Here is an 18122-nt window from a genome sequence, read left to right on the forward strand (position 1 = left end):
AATTAGACTTTCAGAAACAGATACACAAAGTCCCACGTCTCAGAATCATTGTTTGCATAAGATATCTCTTTCCTCTCTAAACAGATTAGGAAATAGAAGGGCAAGGTGAGGAATAGATAATACAAAGTAAGAAAAAAAACATTTACATATGCAACTATCACGACCGAGCATCCATTTTCCATAGACAAAAAAAGTGGACATCCTGACCCAAATGTTCTTTGTATACTTAAGCAGTTCTCATAAAGAAGAGATAATTTTTTCATCAAGAACGTGAGAAAATAAGTAAAATGTGCGCTGAAGTTTCTTCGGAGCAATCGAGTTTCCTGTATGCCGTATAAAAAATACCACCGTAAATAGATCTATCTTTCGGTGGCCTCGGTATTTTGCTATATGAGCCGCGGCCCATGAACCTTTAACAACGACCCGGTGGTGGCCTATCCTGTATAGTTGCCAAAAGCACGATTATGGCTAACTTTAACCTTATATAGAATAAAAACTACTGAGGCTAGAGGGCTGCAATTTGGTATGTTTTATGATTGGATGGTTGATGATTGACATACCAATTGTCAGCCATCTAGCCTCAATAGGTTTTAAGATCTGAGGGCGGACAGAAAAATTAAGGACGGACAGATAAAGACGGCACAACAGTTTCCTTTTAAAATGACAATATTTTATAGTTGTTCTCAGTCTTGAGAGTGCATGCTAAGACCCAGCCCAAAAGGAGTCGTTGCTCGTGTATCAGAAGACCAGCTCATTAACGAAAGATGATTGTTACTCATTTGAGACTATTTGAGACGTGAAATCGAGTCAATTAGGAGTCATTATTGTTAGAACTTTAATGTTGTATAAAACATTTTCCTGGTAAACAGTAAATATTTAAATCAACCAGATTCGTTCAGTTTTAATCATAGATTTACTGCAGAAATTGACAAACTGAAAATTCTTCAAAAATAAGTGTGAGAAAATCTATTATTTCTTATTATGCCCGTTCTATTCAAACCTTTTCATTTAAAGCAGAAGCGACTGCGAGAAAGAGTCAGTAATCGAACTGGAATCGCCTTCGTCGAAATTCAGGTCTTTTTCGCGTGTTTAACGAAGCAGAAATGAACGAATGATCGAAGTGTCCTGGGAAGTAATGTCTCTAATGTATCAACTTCACCTGAAAGGAAAATAAACTGGTGAATTAAATGCAGGGAAGAAACCGAGAGACCGAAGTGAAAGTACCGGACATGATACAGTTGACCGTGTGTGCTTCTGGGGGAAGTGCTCCGTACTCCCGAAACCACCTCTATTTTTCTCTCTCCTTTTCTTCCTCTCTTTTTTTGCGTCGAGAGGAAGGCGGAGTAGGAGGAGGAGGAATAGGAGGAGGAGGGTCAACTCACCGGGAGGAAAGACGGGGAGAGACCTTGTTTTTATGCACATATGGCACTCGAGTGCCCCCCGAAAAAAAGTGGTCCCTCCCTCCTTGAGGTCAGTTCTGTCGGTGGTATAAATAGGTGAGCCACTGCCGGGATAAGGCAGTTCGCTCCGAGTTCCCGAATCACGATGAACGCTAAGGTGAGAATTGTTAGCACTTTTGGCTTGGCGAGAGCAATAGCAAGGAAGGGGTCCAGGTTACGCTAAAATTACCCTATAGTCTCTGATATTCTATAATGCTAGAAAATATATTTTTTTTCAGCTTACGAGATGAGATAGAATTGTTTCGTATTCTGTGGAATTTTTAGTTGCTCCAGAGTTTTATTATCAGACTTATCGAGGGAGAGAATACGGGAATCCATTCGTCAAAGTCAATTTACATAATGCTTTGAGATTAGTGAACCATACAAGAATAGAAACAAAGAAAAAGGGTGCTTACAGTAACAATCTAAATTAATAAGGAAAGTGGGTATGACCTTTCGTCCATAGTATCACGTTTCACTCCATTGTTTATTGTTCATCGCGCTCTCTCTTTCTCTCTCTCTCTCTCTCTCTCTCTCTCTCTATCTATCTGTCTGTCTATCTATCTATCTATATCTATCTATATCTATTTATCTATCTAGTTATCTATTTGTTTATCTATCTATCTGACTATATATATTTTTTTCGGCTATTAATTTCATAAACTCTAAGAACTTTTTTGAAATTATTGCGACTGCTATCTAGAACAACATCGAAAGCTCAGAGAGAGAGAGAGAGAGAGAGAGAGAGAGAGAGAGAGAGAGAGAGAGAGAGAGAGAGAGAGAGAGAGAGAGAGAATCCAACGAATAACAGAAACCAATCATAAAAATCTTGTGAATTTGCGACAAAATTTTTATACGTATATGAAATCATAATTCTTAGGTATCTGAGAACACCTACATACTTCCTTTTTTTGCCACAGGTCTTCTTCCTTCTGGGTCTGGTGGCTGTCGCAGCCGGTGACAAGCGCCCTCCTGCATACTCCTACAATGCCCCGGTGAGTTGAAAGTACTTTTAGAAAGTACTTTTAAGTCTTGGTTTTCTGTTCTATTGTTTTTTATGAAGTCTTAACTTGTTGGTAATAGTGTTTGGTTATTTTTCGTGGAATGGTTTCGAAGAAAGTATTGTCTGGCTTGTGATATTCTGATGTGTTAATGTTTTTAGTGATTTCAACTGTATCGTAGATACCGATCTTAAATGTTGCACATGATGAAATTTAAATATAAGTGGAGCGCATTCATATCTTGCCAGTTTCCTGGTGGAATGTTCTTTACTGTTGAAATGATAGGGAAGAGGAAATTAAGAAATATGAGTTAATTATGTCCATATCTAATATCTAATAACTGTTATGAAATGCGCAAATGCGACAGTCATATCCTAGCTTTGTCGTTCTTACCGAATTACCTCTATACCAATTTCCTAACCTAGTTTTTTAATTAAAGGGTAATACGAAATCAGGGTTAATAAAGTTCTTATCTTGTTGAAAAAGCTATTTTTTGCTGCCTGCAATATCTAGAAGTGTCCACGTGAGAGATCATATAGAATCCGAGTCTATCACATCCATAGTCTTCTGAGAGACAACCATTTTGATAGGAGATAAAAGGGTATTGTTTCTTGCTTAGAAAAATGTTATCCAGTAATGCCAATGTAACAAAAGTTTCTCCAAGGATTACACACGTGGTTTTGTATTCTGTCTTGAATATAGAGCTTTATAATTTCGTGCAATAACTTTAAATATTGTACATACCATAGCGTTCGACTTTATATGATTCACTTTACTGAAACCTAATATTTACCCTTTTTATGGTGATCAATACTCATAGAAGTGTACATTGCGTAAGAGAACGTCGACAAAACACTCATTTAATTTAAATCCATCCATTCACCCATTTAAAGTCAGTTCTTCACTCATTTAAAATCATTGAAATGGCACTCCTTCACTCACTTAAAAGGACAGTCCTTTGCTTATTTAATTCTAATTTTTCACTCATTTAGATGCCATTCGTCACTCATTTAGATGGTATTCCTTCACTCATTTAAATTGCAATCCTTTACTCTGTCACGTACAATCCTTCAGTCATTTAAATGTAATCCTTCACTCATTAAAATGCAGTTCGTCACTCATTTACACGATTCCTTCACTCATCTAAATACAACCATTTACTCATTTCAGTGGCAATCCTTCACTCAGTTCAATGGCATTCCTTCATTTAATACAAGCCTTCACTCATTTAAATACAATCCTTCACTCTTGTAAATGTAATCCTTCACTAGTTTAAACCAATTTTTCACTCAATTAAATGCAATCCTTAACACAATCAAATTGGCATTTATCCCTTCAGGCCTCCTTCGAAGGCTCCGACGAGTCCACCGAAGCCAAGTACGACTTCAACTGGGCCGTGAAGGACGAGTACTCCGGCAACGACTTCGGCCACCAGGAGTCCCGCGACGGCGACAACACCCAGGGATCCTACTACGTCCAGCTCCCCGACGGCCGCCTGCAGAAGGTGACCTACTTCGTCGACGGTGACTCCGGCTACGTGGCTGAGGTGTCCTACGAGGGAGAGGCTCGCTACCCAGACTCAGTCGAGTCCAGGGAATACTCAGCCCCAAGACCTACTTACTCAGCACCCAGACCCACTTACTCAGCCCCCAGACCCACTTACTCAGCCCCTGATTCCGAGGAATCCGTGGAGGTGCCTGTCTACAGCCCACCAAGACGTACCTATGGGTTCCCTCAGTAATAAATCTTCGCCTGTGATACTCTGCAACAATCTTTCTACTCGTATTTAATTTTTCGCTATGTAAAGATTGTATTTATGGAATAATAAAAGGACTGAAGCATAATTCTGAGTTTTTATGGTTAGTGGAAAATTCATAATAATAACACATGTTGACTTACATAGATTGCTTTCTCAAAATGTCAAAATACGGAAGTAAAGTTAGCGCTGTAATTATTGGAGAAGGAATGCATTCGAGCGCTAAATTAAGGTAAAGTGGATGACCAGTCACAATAGGAATATCAACACTAAATTTAAAATTTTTTATCTCTCCGCATACATGCATACATACACACACACACACACACACACACATATATATATAATATATATATATATATATATATATATATATATATATATATATATATATATATATATATATATATGCATATATATATATATATATATATATATATATATATATATATATATAATACACACACACACACACACATATATATATATATATATATATATATATATATATATATATATATATATATATATATATATATATATACCCAGTTACCGAAATGTACCCGTGAAGAATTAGATATGCCTTCGTTACTTTTCACTTCGTTGGTGAACCAGAAAAAAATTTTAATCAAAATTTACCAAATACAAAATTAATTAAAAAATTCAGGACGATTTAGTATAACTCATCATAGTCATATGACTCCTATGAGAGCTGCAATAAGTATGAAACGAGAAGAATAACAAGAGAAAATATTTAAAATTGTGTGTATGCAAGCTGTTTCACAAAAATTGTAAAAACTTTTCGTATCAATAATTCCTGAAGGGCAAAGAATTATGACTATTATTCAGCTTTTTAATTACATTTCAACCATGTATTTATTTCGTTTCTCATGGTATAAACACATACACATGAACATACACTTTCGTACATAAACAGACACACACAAACACACGTACTCTTTAGATTTTTGTACAAAAGAAACACCTCCCGACAGTGCGCCTTCCTAAACTCAACTAATAAACGATCAGTAGTCGTGGTTACTACCACAGGTGACTGACTGATTTGACTGATTGTCCCAAACAAGCAGGAGCCACTGCAAGAACTTTATTTCTCTCTCCTGATTGGCTGAAAGCAATTTTCGCGTTCCACTCATTTTGGAGTTGAATAAATAAATTCAGTGGGTTATGGGTCACTTATTCTTCGGCTTGATCAACCTGGGAGTTTCATAGGTGATTCGTTTACAAAATATCTTGGAAAATCTTTGCCAGCTCTCTGAGTCGATCGATGGTCTATGCTGGAGATAATGGGTGGTGGTTAAAAAGTCTAAGTGTTTAATGTGGAAGAGGTATTACTTGTGAATACTCGTACACACACACACACACACAAACAAACACGCATATATATATATATATATATATATATATATATATATATATATATATATATCACACCTGCATGTGAATATATTCACAAGTGCCTCTATCATAATATAAATGAATAATAAATATATATATATATATATATATATATATATATATATATATATATACATGCATGTGAATATATTTCACAAGGTGTCCTATCATAATATAAATGAATAATAAATAAAATATATATATATATATATATATATATATATATATATATATATCTATATATGTATGTATTGTATGTATGTATGAAGTATGTATGTAATATATATATATATATATATATATATATATATATATATTATATATATATATATATATATTATCGTCATCAAAGTATACTTTGACTCAACTAACAGATTATAAGAATAATTATATTCATTTATAAATTCAAAGGAAGATCATTGTCAGAATCAAGTCAGTAGACCAATTAACATGAATTCTGCTATATTCCGTCAATATAAATTGTATATTACATTTTACAATCGCTTCTGAAATATTAACGCATAAAAAAGGTATTTATTTACATTAAAAATTACATTTATTTATACGTACCCTGAAAACGTTTGCGTGAAACATGGCGTTCATCCCCCGTAGAGTTTGTTCAAGGCTGGCAAACGTTTGAAACTTCAAAGTCTGGTGATCGTAATTGGGAAAGTAACGCATCCCGTTTTCTGCGATTCCTCCCCACTGCTGGAAAGTCGACATCCCGTTTTCTATGAACGTATTCTCATGTGACCTTGCAATGCCAACACGAAGCCTTAAACCGAACGCCTTTCAATATCTTTATCTTTTCTTTTTTGCTTTCCGTGGTTCTACGAGTGGGCAGACTCAGAATTATTATTATTATTATTATTATTTTTTGTTGCTCTATCACAGTCCTCCAATTCGACTGGGTGGTATTTATAGTGTGGGGTTCCGGGTTGCATCCTGCCTCCTTAGGAGTCCATCACTTTCTTACTATGTGAGCCGTTTCTAGGATCACACTCTTTTGCATGAGTCCTGGAGCTACTTCAGCCTCTAGTTTTTCTAGATTCCTTTTCAGGGATCTTGGGATCGTGCCTAGTGCCCCTATGATTATGGGTACAATTTCCACTGGCATATCCCATATCCTTCTTATTTCTATTTTCAGATCTTGATACTTATCCATTTTTTCCCTCTCTTTCTCTTCGACTTTGGTGTCCCATGGTATTGCGACATCAATGAGTGATACTTTCTTCTTGACTTTGTCAATCAACGTCACGTCTGTCTATTTCCACGTATCACCCTATCTGTTCTGATACCATAGTCCCAGAGGATCTTTGCCTGATCGTTTTCTATCACTCCCTCAGGTTGGTGCTCGTACCATTTATTACTGCAAGGTAGCTGATGTTTCTTGCACAGGCTCAAGTGGAGGGCTTTTGCCACTGAATCATGCCTCTTTTTGTACTGGTTCTGTGCAAGTGCCGGGCATTCGCTTGCTATGTGGTTTATGGTTTCATTTTTCGTATTGCACTTCCTACATATGGGAGAGATGTTATTTCCGTCTATCGTTCTTTGAACATATCTGGTTCTTAGGGCCTGATCTTGTGCCGCTGTTATCATTCCTTCAGTTTCCTTCTTTAGCTCTCCCCTCTGTAGCCATTGCCATGTGTCATCGCTGGCTAGTTCTTTAGTCTGTCTCATGTATTGTCCGTGCATTGGTTTGTTGTGCCAGTCCTCTGTTCTGTTTGTCATTCTCCTGTCTCTGTATATTTCTGGTTCTTCGTCTACTTTTATTAGTCCTTCTTCCCATGCACTCTTGAGCCACTCGTCTTCACTGGTTTTCAGATATTGGCCCAGTGCTCTGTTCTCGATGCTGACGCAGTCCTCTATGCTTAGTAGTCCTCTCCCTCCTTCCTTTCGTGTTATGTATAGTCTATCCGTATTTTATTATTATTATTATTATTATTATTATTATTATTATTATTATTATTATTTGGGACAAACCAAAATATACCATTTATAGAGAAAGACAGACAATAGGAGTGACACTTACTTAATATGGTAGTAAAAGATGGAGGCCTTTATCTACTTATACCGAATTAAGACTAAGATTCTCATAATTTTTTCTTTTATATATGATCTTTCTGTTCTTTTGCAAGTTTATGGCCTTTGCAGATTTCACCATTCCTTAAGCATCTAAGGCACAAAAGACTTAATACAATTTCACGAATTCTCGCACTGCCATTTCAGATCAGTATCTGATATGTGCAGGTAACAACGCAAAAGACGTTCCTATTCCTTTACTGTTTCTTCGACCATACGGGAAATCGCCAATTTACACGAGCATCCCACGTTACTTGAATTCTTTCAATCTTAAAACAACCAGGGCAAATCTCTTGTGTCATATCTAGCTCTGAATCTCGAAGGAAATGTCCGGGAAGGTGTTATAGTTAAGAAAGGAAAGGAATTCTAAGGAAATCATAAAAAGTCAGTTGATAGGTAAATTATATATTCGTAAAAGGATAACAGAACCACAAAAAAATCTGATGTTATATAGAACCTTCTTTTACCTTTGTTTATTTACTCTTTAAAAAAATATTCATATTAGGGGGAATTCTGTATTTCACAAGAAATTAAAGGAATTCTAAGGAAAGAATAAAAAGTCAGCTGATAAGTAAATTATAGATTCGTAAAAGGATAACAGAACCACAAAAAAATCTGATGTTATATAGTACCTTTTATCTTTATTTACTCTAAAAAAATATCCAAATTACGGGGAATTCTGAATTTCCAAAAAAATGAAAGGAATTCTATGAAAAGCATAAAATGTCGGTTGATAAGTAAATTATACATTCGTAAAAGTATAACAGAACCTATGTTTATTTACTCTTTTCAAAAAAATATTCAAAATAGGGGGAACTAAGTAGTCAAGAAATGTTGATCAATGAAATCCATTGCTAGCAATACGTACAAAGCACAGCATAGACATACCAGGAAAACAATAGGCAACTTAGTCTACTAATCTGGCCTATGAGAAAGCTGTAGGCCTAACATACAAGATGCCAGCTTTCCCGAATGGTATCCACATCAAGCTATAACAAGCTATTATAAACAAGAAGCTGTGATGAAAAATATACGCCTATGAATCAAAAGTAACTCCTAAAGCTATTTACAGCTATTTATATATATATAGGAACTTTAGTATGCTAAGCATTTCAAGAGCAAAGCTGAACGTTGCGTGAGAACAAGGCTTAAGAATGCAATATATGATAGATATATTATTCATAGATATCAATGAAGATTTTAACTAGAGATGCGATATTATAATATAAATGCACCTATGCAAACTGAATATCAAAATAAATGCCTGACATTATACATTCTTTATATGATCAGTGTTGTCATTATTTATCATTTGTTATCAAGAGAACGAAATTATGAACCAAATATGTGCCATATCTTTATTTCGTTATGTTTAATCCTTTGGTAAGTGAAAAATTACTTTCTATGACGTCAATCGGTCTTACCGTCTTTTAAACTTAATTTTAGCCATACAGGGGCCTTATGTCGATGTATCTTGGGATCTCCAGGGACTCAGAAGTCTCGTAAGACTCTTCTGAGTCAGGAGCTGAGTACAGAGATCTCGGAGCTGCGTAGGAGTTCCTCGGTTGTGAGTAAGACGTCCTGGGGGCCGAGTAAGAAGCCCGCGGCCGTGAGTAACCCCTAGTCTCATCCGAATCCGGGTATCTGGCTTCGCCTTCGTAGCTGACTTCGGCCACGTATCCGGAGTTCCCGTCGACGTAGTAGCGGACCGTCTGGAGGCGGCCGTCCGGAAGTTGGACGTAATAGGACCCTTTGGTTTCCTGGCCGTCGCGGGACTCCTGGTGGCCGAAGTTGGCGCCGGTGTAGTCGTGTTTCACGGCGAAGTCAAAGTCGTACTTGGCTTCCGTGGATTCGTACGATTCTTCGGACGATTCCTGTGTTTAGGGGAAACGGCGGTTTTTATTATTATTATTATTATTATTATTATTATTATTATTATTATTATTTATTAATTATTATTTTATTAGTCGATTTTCATCAAGGATAGAGAGGTTACTAGAGGAAAATACTTTAAAATACAACAACATTTTTGTCTTAGCGAGGGATATCACCAAAGATTAATAAAATAAGCGGAAATTATAGACTTTCTAAAGTTTAGCAATGATGACTAACTGTAGAGTGTAAATAGAATGCGCGAAAAAGGGATTAATTTAGTTAAATACGAAGGAAAACATTCATTGTGAAAATGAGGTTGAAATGAGTAAATAATCCAATGAACATACATATTTATAAGCGTAAAGAGGAGAACGTAATATAAATCTGATAAATAAATCGATCAATAACTAAATGATAAAACATGACATATACTTTTAATTTTTATAATACTAAAATTCACCCTCTAAGACTGAAAAACCATTATAGCAAGCTAATTGATTTTCTGCATTATATTCTTACCTATTTAAGGAAGTATGACCATAGGATTCTTACCTGAGGGGCATAGTACGAATAAGGGCGTCTGTCACCGGTTACAAAAGAAACCACTGCTGTCAAGGCTATTATCTGAAATGGAAATAAGTTTTATTGTATATATATATATATATATATATATATATATATATTATATATATATATATATATCATATATTTAATATATGTAAATATTATACGAGTATATTTGGTATATGTATATATAATACATTTAGTATATACGAATATAATATATATATAAATATATATATATATATATATATATATATATATATATATATATATATATATATATAAATATATATATATATATATATATATCTATATAGAAATATATATATATATATATATATATATATATATATATTAATGCATACATATACATGCATATATATACATTTATGTACAATACTGCTAAAAGTATTAATTCAGGCACATTCAAAGTATAATACAGAGTATTTTAAACGATACCCTCAGCTTCATGTTGGTATGTGGGCGTACTCTCGACTGCGGGGAAGATAACTGACCAGACCCAGAAGGTAATTTGCCTTTTATATATCGCCAAAAGAGAAAAACGTGACGTCACTCACGTCACGTGATTTTTTTTCTTTCTTTTTTTCTCGGGCGTGTGAAGAGCAAGCGTAACTCCGCGACGCTTTTATGAAATAAACATTTACGTATCCGAAATTGTTTCTGGGTTACGGTCAAGACGAACTGGTACTACCTCGGATACGCGGGGAACTTTCGTCGGTTTTTGAATAGCGAAGAGTGTTACGTAACGTTAAGTAACACAACAGGTGAAGGATGGATGCTTATCATTTTGTGTTTGAGTTACCTCGCGTAACTCAGTCAAAAGGTATGCTAATTCGATAACGCGATGCCAATCAGGACGCTGTCTCGGCTAATGTATGAGGTGATTGTTATCTCAAAACTGGAGGTGTTCAGAGATTGCCTCGTCTCGTAGCTTTCTGATTTATGTATCATGTATGTGTATGTATAAATATGTACATATGCATATAAATATATTTATATATATACATATATATGTATGTATATATATATATAATATTTCATATATTTTTCTAGGTGTTCCAGAAGAAAAAAAAATCAAAAGAGTTTCTACTAAATTCATTCTTTAATAGCAGAATCGTGGTTGAAACCCATTTACAGAAAACTTCCACAAGATTAACGAATGCTATACACATACATAGAAGGCTCATCTAACCCCTCTGCACAAACAGCCCTATTTACCTCTATCTTGCTGTCTGAAACAAGTCAACAAAAGTATATTTTCGTGGAGTTTCAAAATAACTCCGTATTATTTTCTGAGAGCAACAACGTAAGCCGTAATTAAGATCACGAGATTTTTCTGACCCAGTAGTACTGCAATTTCAGTCAACTGGTCTTCTTGTCTTCAAAATTGTTTGGGGCAGTAATTTTTACCTGGATTTCGTTTGAAGGCCAGATTTTCTTTAAAATGATTTTGTTGCAACAATATCCATCTCTCTTTTATTCTTTAGATCTTCAGCTGAAAACCATTTTGGACAGAGCCAACAGACTGTAAAACCAAGAGAGAGAGAGAGAGAGAGAGAGAGAGAGAGAGATTAAAGCTGATATATAAATCAACATGAGGGGATGGGAAATAAAACCTACGCACCTGAATTCAGGAGACGTCAGCAGAAAGCAGGAACGAATTTGTCATCTGCTGAACAAAACTGTGATACAACGGTTTGAAAAACATAAATCTGTGGAGGATAGATTTGTGGTATATATTTTTAGAAGAATATCATTCTTAGTCCCCCCAAATTCAGTTGAAAATGGCTTTTTTATCAAGCGACTTTCCGATAAAAATTAATTTTTTAGCAGCAAATTTTGTAGTAGTAGTATTTTCAACGGCAAATAATTATTGTAAAGAGAAAATAATTCTTCACTTGATCTGTACCCTGGTCTTCCATTCAAGAACTGAAGACCTGTTTCAGAAATGGTTCTTGCAAGGTCGTAAAGCGAAGGTTTATGACGGTACAAGATGCCAAGAACATTATCTGAACGACTTGTTTAGACCTTTACTTATACTTCTGTGTTTTTCTTTTCTCGCCAGTTTTCGAGCTTCGGTCTTCTTCTTCGAATCTTTGTCTACGAAAGACGGGAAAGCTTCTTCGAGAGAAGCCTCTGGAAGCCTGGAGCTCATAGTGACGTTTTCTTAGACTTGTAATGTTAGATATTACGTACTTTTTTATCACTTACACTTTTAATACTAAACCATTTACAGTAATAAATATACGCCTTATATCTAAGTACTTTTTTATCACTTACACGTTTAATAGTAAACCATTTACAGTAATGAATATACATCTGACACTTACGTTCCAAAAACACATAACTTAGAAGTCTATTTAAAATTCTATGAACGAAGGTAGCGATAAGATTTGTTACGCTGTACGAAAGGCTTACGTTACATCGTGTTCGTCCAAACGACTTCGACCATTAAGTGCTATCAGATTCATGAAATAAATATAAGATTATTTTGAAGCATCGCCTCTTGCGTCGCTCAAGCATATAATAAGACTGCAAACTAGTTTTCAAGACCTGTAGCAGTGCCATTAACATGTCCACCTGTGAGCAGTACAAATTTAATACTTGTTCATTCAAATAATGATCAATTCTTGGCTTGCTTGTGGCATGTTTTACTTACTTAGTATACGAATGAAAATATCAGGTTAAAGAAGTATTTCATTCAGAAACTGCACAGTTAATTTCTTTGAGCCATTTACATCATAATTCGTGAGTCGTCTAATCATACTGACTGTTATTGAAAATATCTATATTTTATTGGTTTTTAAAGCCATTTCATCACCAATTTCCATAGCCATGTATGTCCTACATTCGCTCTGTTCTCATAGGAATGAATAAATACTTAAATCTTTTGATTACTTAATTTTTAAAAGATAGCTTTATCATAGAAAAGACTCTAGCATCTGATAATATCAACTTTTGCTGTAGCAGATTACAAAATATTTTACTTTTCCCATGATTGGATATATGACCTGAACATCAGTCTTTATTCAGCTTCAGTGATTGAACACTTCATTTCTAGGGTTAAGAAAGGCCCACTCTTAGCTATCGGTAGTTTCTCCGTTTTTAAAGACTGCTGGCTAAATGATTTTTAACCGGATGCATTAAGACAAGAATTTCGTTAAAACGATTAAGAAAAAAATGAGTTGCAAGTATATGTATATATATATATATATATATATATATATATATATATATATATATATATATAATATACTATACATATGTATATGTATGCATGTAAATACATGTATATAATATTACATATGTATGTATATATATATATACATATGTATATTGTATATATATATAGTATATATATATATATATATCTATATATATATATATATATATAATATATATAATTGTGTACGAATATGTATATAAAGCATATATGGCAGTGAATAACCAAATTAAGATACATAAATTCAGAAAATCATTCAAATCAAGTACAGTGAATATCGCGAGAAATAAGACAATAGAATATAAATTCTACATTTTATTGCTAAAATTACTACCTAAACGACAGATAAATTCCTGCTTTCGTTCACAACCCACAATCGACCGCATCTGAGAAAATTCACCAACGCTTACAAAAAAAAAAAGATTTTCTTTTGTAACCGAGACTTTGAACCTGTAATCCCTGTTTACAAAGACGCAGCGAGAACTCACGCCACGAATAAATTGGTCCAGTAAACATTTCGGGGTTTCTTTTAGGACCCAGGGGTCAACGAGGCGAACGACCGGCCTTGGCCACCATACCCCAAAACGGATTCTCCCGAAAATGGGCGCGGTCATTCCTTCTCGCGTGCCCGGGTAATGTTTCTCATACGTATAAAAAAAAAAGTTGGAAAGAGGCATGCATAATTTGATACTGGGTATATATATCTCTTTATTTTTCTTTTTATTTGATTTAGCTTTTCACTTTCATATTTTGTGATTTGGGGGATGGTTCCTGCCCTAAAAAAAAAAGGGTGCATGGATGAACATTGGCATGCATAATCAGTTATGGTTTTATTTTTATTTTCCATTTTAGTATTCTAGAATTTATCTATTTTCCATTTTTTTTTACAGAGCATCGAACGAGATGGACGATGAAGAAATATGACCCTATGCGTATACAATGCGGTTACATTCTGTAAATATTTATACATATAAAAGACAAATTCTTGTGGGTATGATGCCATTAAGACGTTTCAGTAATCTATGTTACATTTTTTTTATTTCTAGTTTCGTTTATTTAACGCATCTTTTCTCATTCCCTTTACACACAAAAAATGAAATGGCTTTATGCATGACAACGCATTGCTTATCCAGTTTTTAACGTAACCTCATTTTGTTTATGTTTTTCTCTGTTCTGCTCTCTCTCTCCTCTTCTCTCTCCTCTACTCCTCTCGTCTCTCTCTTCTCTATATATATCTATATATATATATACTATATAATATCTAGATATATATATATATATATAATATATATATATATATATATATAAATTTTTACATATATATATATATAATATATATACATATATATATACATATATATATAACTATATATATATATATATATATATATCTATATAAGATATCTACTCTCTCTCTCTCTCGTCTCTCTCTCTCTCTTCTCTCTCTATATATCTATCTATATATATATATATATTATATATATATATATTATATATATATATATATATATATATATATATTATTTAGCATATATATAGTTATATACATATATATATACATATAATTATACATATATATATATAATATATTATATTATTAATATAATATATTTATATATATATCTGTTCTACTCTCTCTCTCTCTCTCTCTCTATATATATATATATACCATATATATATATATATATATATATATATATATATATATATATATATATATATATATATATATATATATATATATCTTTATTTATGGATTTATCACGTTCCTAACTTTCGTGATTCAGTTATACATACATATATATATATATATATATATATATATATATATATATATATATATATAATATATAATATATATATATATACATATATATATATATATATATATATATATAAGTCTATCACATTCCCTGATTCATTACATACCGTGATTCATATACATATATCGAACTACAAGTGTCCTTTAATATCTAATTCGCTCTACCTCGGAATTAATATATTTTCATATATGTTTAACCGAGGGGGAAATTTATTAAGCGATAATAGAATTGGCGATCGACAGACGCGAACCTTCGACCTCTCAATTCCTGGACTGGCAGTGAAGTGAATTAGATATTAAAGGACATTTGTAGTTCGATATATGTATATGAATCACGGTAATGTGATAGACTTATATAATGACTACGTGCGGGCAAAAGCACTACCACGCAACCGAGAACGAGATAGGCTGTATGCAGTCTCCAAAACAAAAAATACCTGTGCGCGCCAGGTATTTGAGGTGGGAGGTGGCATATACTTATATCTCTTGCGGTGGCGGGGTGGTCTGGGGCTTCACTGCCAGTCCTGGAATTGAGAGGTCGATGGTTCGCGTCTGTTGATCGCCAATTCTATTACCGCTTAATAAATTTCCCCCTCGGTTAAACATATATGAAAATATTATTAATTCCGAGGTAGAGCGAATTAGATATTAAAGGACATTTGTAGTTCGATATATATATATATATATATTATATATATATATATATATATATATATATATATATATAAATATATATATATATTTATATATATATATACATTTATATTTAAGCATATATAGTATGTATATATATACACTATTGTATACATTTATACGTATTTGACGAACTTATCTCTTGCTTCACATAGTGTCGTCCATTTATTACTAAAGCCTACGCTTTCTTGCTTCATTTTTGGCCTCATTTGCTGTAATTCATCCCTTTTATGTATAAAAAATAACGAAAAACAAAATGTTCACTTTAATAACAAATCAGAGAGAGGCACATTTCATTTCAAGCAGAATATTAACGTTGGAAAGACTTCTTGTTGACATTTCAGCCACGCGCCTCTCCCCCTACCACAGGCCATAAGTGAACTGCAAAATGGAGAGATCGTGACTTTCCTCAAATCTGCAATCTTTATGACCATCAAGTACTTGATTTAAGACTCCCCGATCCCTTCAGCAGCAGACGTTCGTTCTCTTGCCTGTCTGTCTGTTTCCTTTAGCTATATGCTAATGTCTGTATCCTTAACATCATACCTGCTTCTTAAAGTATACACTATTTTTTGCACGTGTATCTTTTGATAAACTCCTATGTTTTCAATCGTTGACGTCATGTTTTATTTGCTTATGACAAACCAAGCTAAAATGTCACAAGAACCACGCAAATACCTCTTGTTGATTTGCTGTTTTACTAAAGAAATTGATTTGATATGACAGCAAGTGGATTTATTTACAATCTCGTTGGTGTTTTGCCTCAGTTTCGTTGTTACTTTGTGTTGCCATATAGTAATTTTCGTAGAATGGTTTGGACGTTTAAAATGATTTCTGTAGAACCAATCTGAATTGCCTCATTATCAATATACGTTGTCAATGAATAATCGTATAAGAGGTTTTACTCTGCATGGACGTTCTAGCCTCCTTTAATGAGCTTTAATATAATATATATATATATATATATATATATATATATATATATATATATATATATGATATATATAGAATATATAATATATATATATATATATATATATATATATCTTACTATAATGGACGTTCTGTCTGTCCTTCCGTCTGTCATTCAATCACGACGAAAACGGCCCCTTCCGACGGGCATGAAATTTGACAGGGTTATAGTGGGGACCCCTAAGATGGTTTATAATGGGATTCTAATGGGCGTTATGTCTCCGTTCCTTTCGAGGGACGAGTGTAAAACCGTAACTAAATATTCAAGCAAAACGGTTATGACTGTTTAAGGGCTGTTTTCTTGTATATTATGAAGTATGGACGTTCATTGTGAATACTTGCAACACAAGCTAAGTTGACAAGGATATATATATGGTATATGGTCGTGCGAAGTGATATAAAGGTCTGTTAAGGTGAATCAATGGACCAGGGGCATTTAATAATTAAGATTGCGTGGTGATGTGGAGAGAATGGCAGAGGGAGACGCCGCCCTTAGACAGCTCGAGAAAAATTCGGGTGGAGGAGGTATTGAAGGAGATTGGGCTTAATATCCAGAGAGACCGATAATGCTCGAAAGACATGGATAAGTATAATTATACATGTCTGTAGGTATGCATGTATCAATTTATCTATATATATATATATATATATATATATATATATATATATATATTATATATATATGTATATACATACACATACATACTACATATATATACAATTCTGCTAGTCTCTCTTTTACAAGCATCTTTTGCGCTTTCTGTATATAAAAGCCACCCATTAAACACTGCATTCTCTCTCTCTCTCTCTCTCTCTTTATATATATATATATATATATATATATATATATATATATATATAAATGTTTGTAAAATATATATAACACATTAGTATATATATATATATATATACATTTCGATATACATGAATGTATATTTCCATTCATACGTTGAAATCATGCATCAATATATATACATATAAATGTCATCCATATATCCATCAAGCACACACACATATATATACATACACACAGTCACACAAACCACATACCCTCTCAAAGAGAACAAACATAAACATGTCATGCTGCTTCATCTGCTTCCATTTCATCGCTCAGCGAGTCGAAGCTCTGAGCTTGAATGGCTAGAGACGACCAGAAGCGGCCCTATTTATTCGTCTGCGAGACGCCGTGACGTCATCAGACCGACTCGCCGTGATGCAAGATGTACGAGTTCTTTTTTTTTTTTTTTTTTTTTTTCTC

The 18122-nt window shown here is 33.8% G+C and overlaps 2 protein-coding genes across 2 annotated transcripts; one reads left to right on the plus strand and one right to left on the minus strand.

The window, feature by feature from the left end:
* Nucleotides 1-1495: 1495 nt before the first annotated feature.
* LOC135227127 (pro-resilin-like) lies at nucleotides 1496-4284 on the plus strand. The gene is made up of 3 exons (XM_064267004.1): nucleotides 1496-1557; nucleotides 2360-2434; nucleotides 3780-4284. Exons 1-3 carry the CDS (start codon nucleotides 1546-1548, stop codon nucleotides 4179-4181), a joined length of 489 nt encoding a protein of 162 aa, XP_064123074.1. The 5' UTR covers nucleotides 1496-1545; the 3' UTR covers nucleotides 4182-4284.
* A 4852-nt stretch (nucleotides 4285-9136) lies between these two features.
* On the minus strand, nucleotides 9137-17971 carry LOC135226656 (cuticle protein 18.6-like). The gene is made up of 2 exons (XM_064266369.1): nucleotides 17915-17971; nucleotides 9137-9568 (listed from the first exon to the last, which is right to left on the minus strand). Exons 1-2 carry the CDS (start codon nucleotides 17969-17971, stop codon nucleotides 9137-9139), a joined length of 489 nt encoding a protein of 162 aa, XP_064122439.1.
* Nucleotides 17972-18122: the final 151 nt, after the last annotated feature.

This window comes from Macrobrachium nipponense, chromosome 15 (assembly GCF_015104395.2).
Source record: "Macrobrachium nipponense isolate FS-2020 chromosome 15, ASM1510439v2, whole genome shotgun sequence".
NCBI lineage: Eukaryota > Metazoa > Arthropoda > Malacostraca > Decapoda > Palaemonidae > Macrobrachium > Macrobrachium nipponense.

What these genes read in the sequence shown, in the direction of transcription:
- LOC135226656 (XM_064266369.1), bottom strand. Translation starts at nt 17,971, where the DNA reads ATGAAATGGAAGCAGATGAAGCAGCATGACATGTTTATGTTTGTTCTC. An exon ending in TGTTTGTTCTCTTTGAGAGG is followed by an intron (nt 9,569 to 17,914) that starts GTATGTGGTTTG and finishes CCCTAAACACAG; the next exon opens with GAATCGTCCGAAGAATCGTA.
- LOC135227127 (XM_064267004.1), top strand. An exon ending in CATACTCCTACAATGCCCCG is followed by an intron (nt 2,435 to 3,779) that starts GTGAGTTGAAAG and finishes TTATCCCTTCAG; the next exon opens with GCCTCCTTCGAAGGCTCCGA.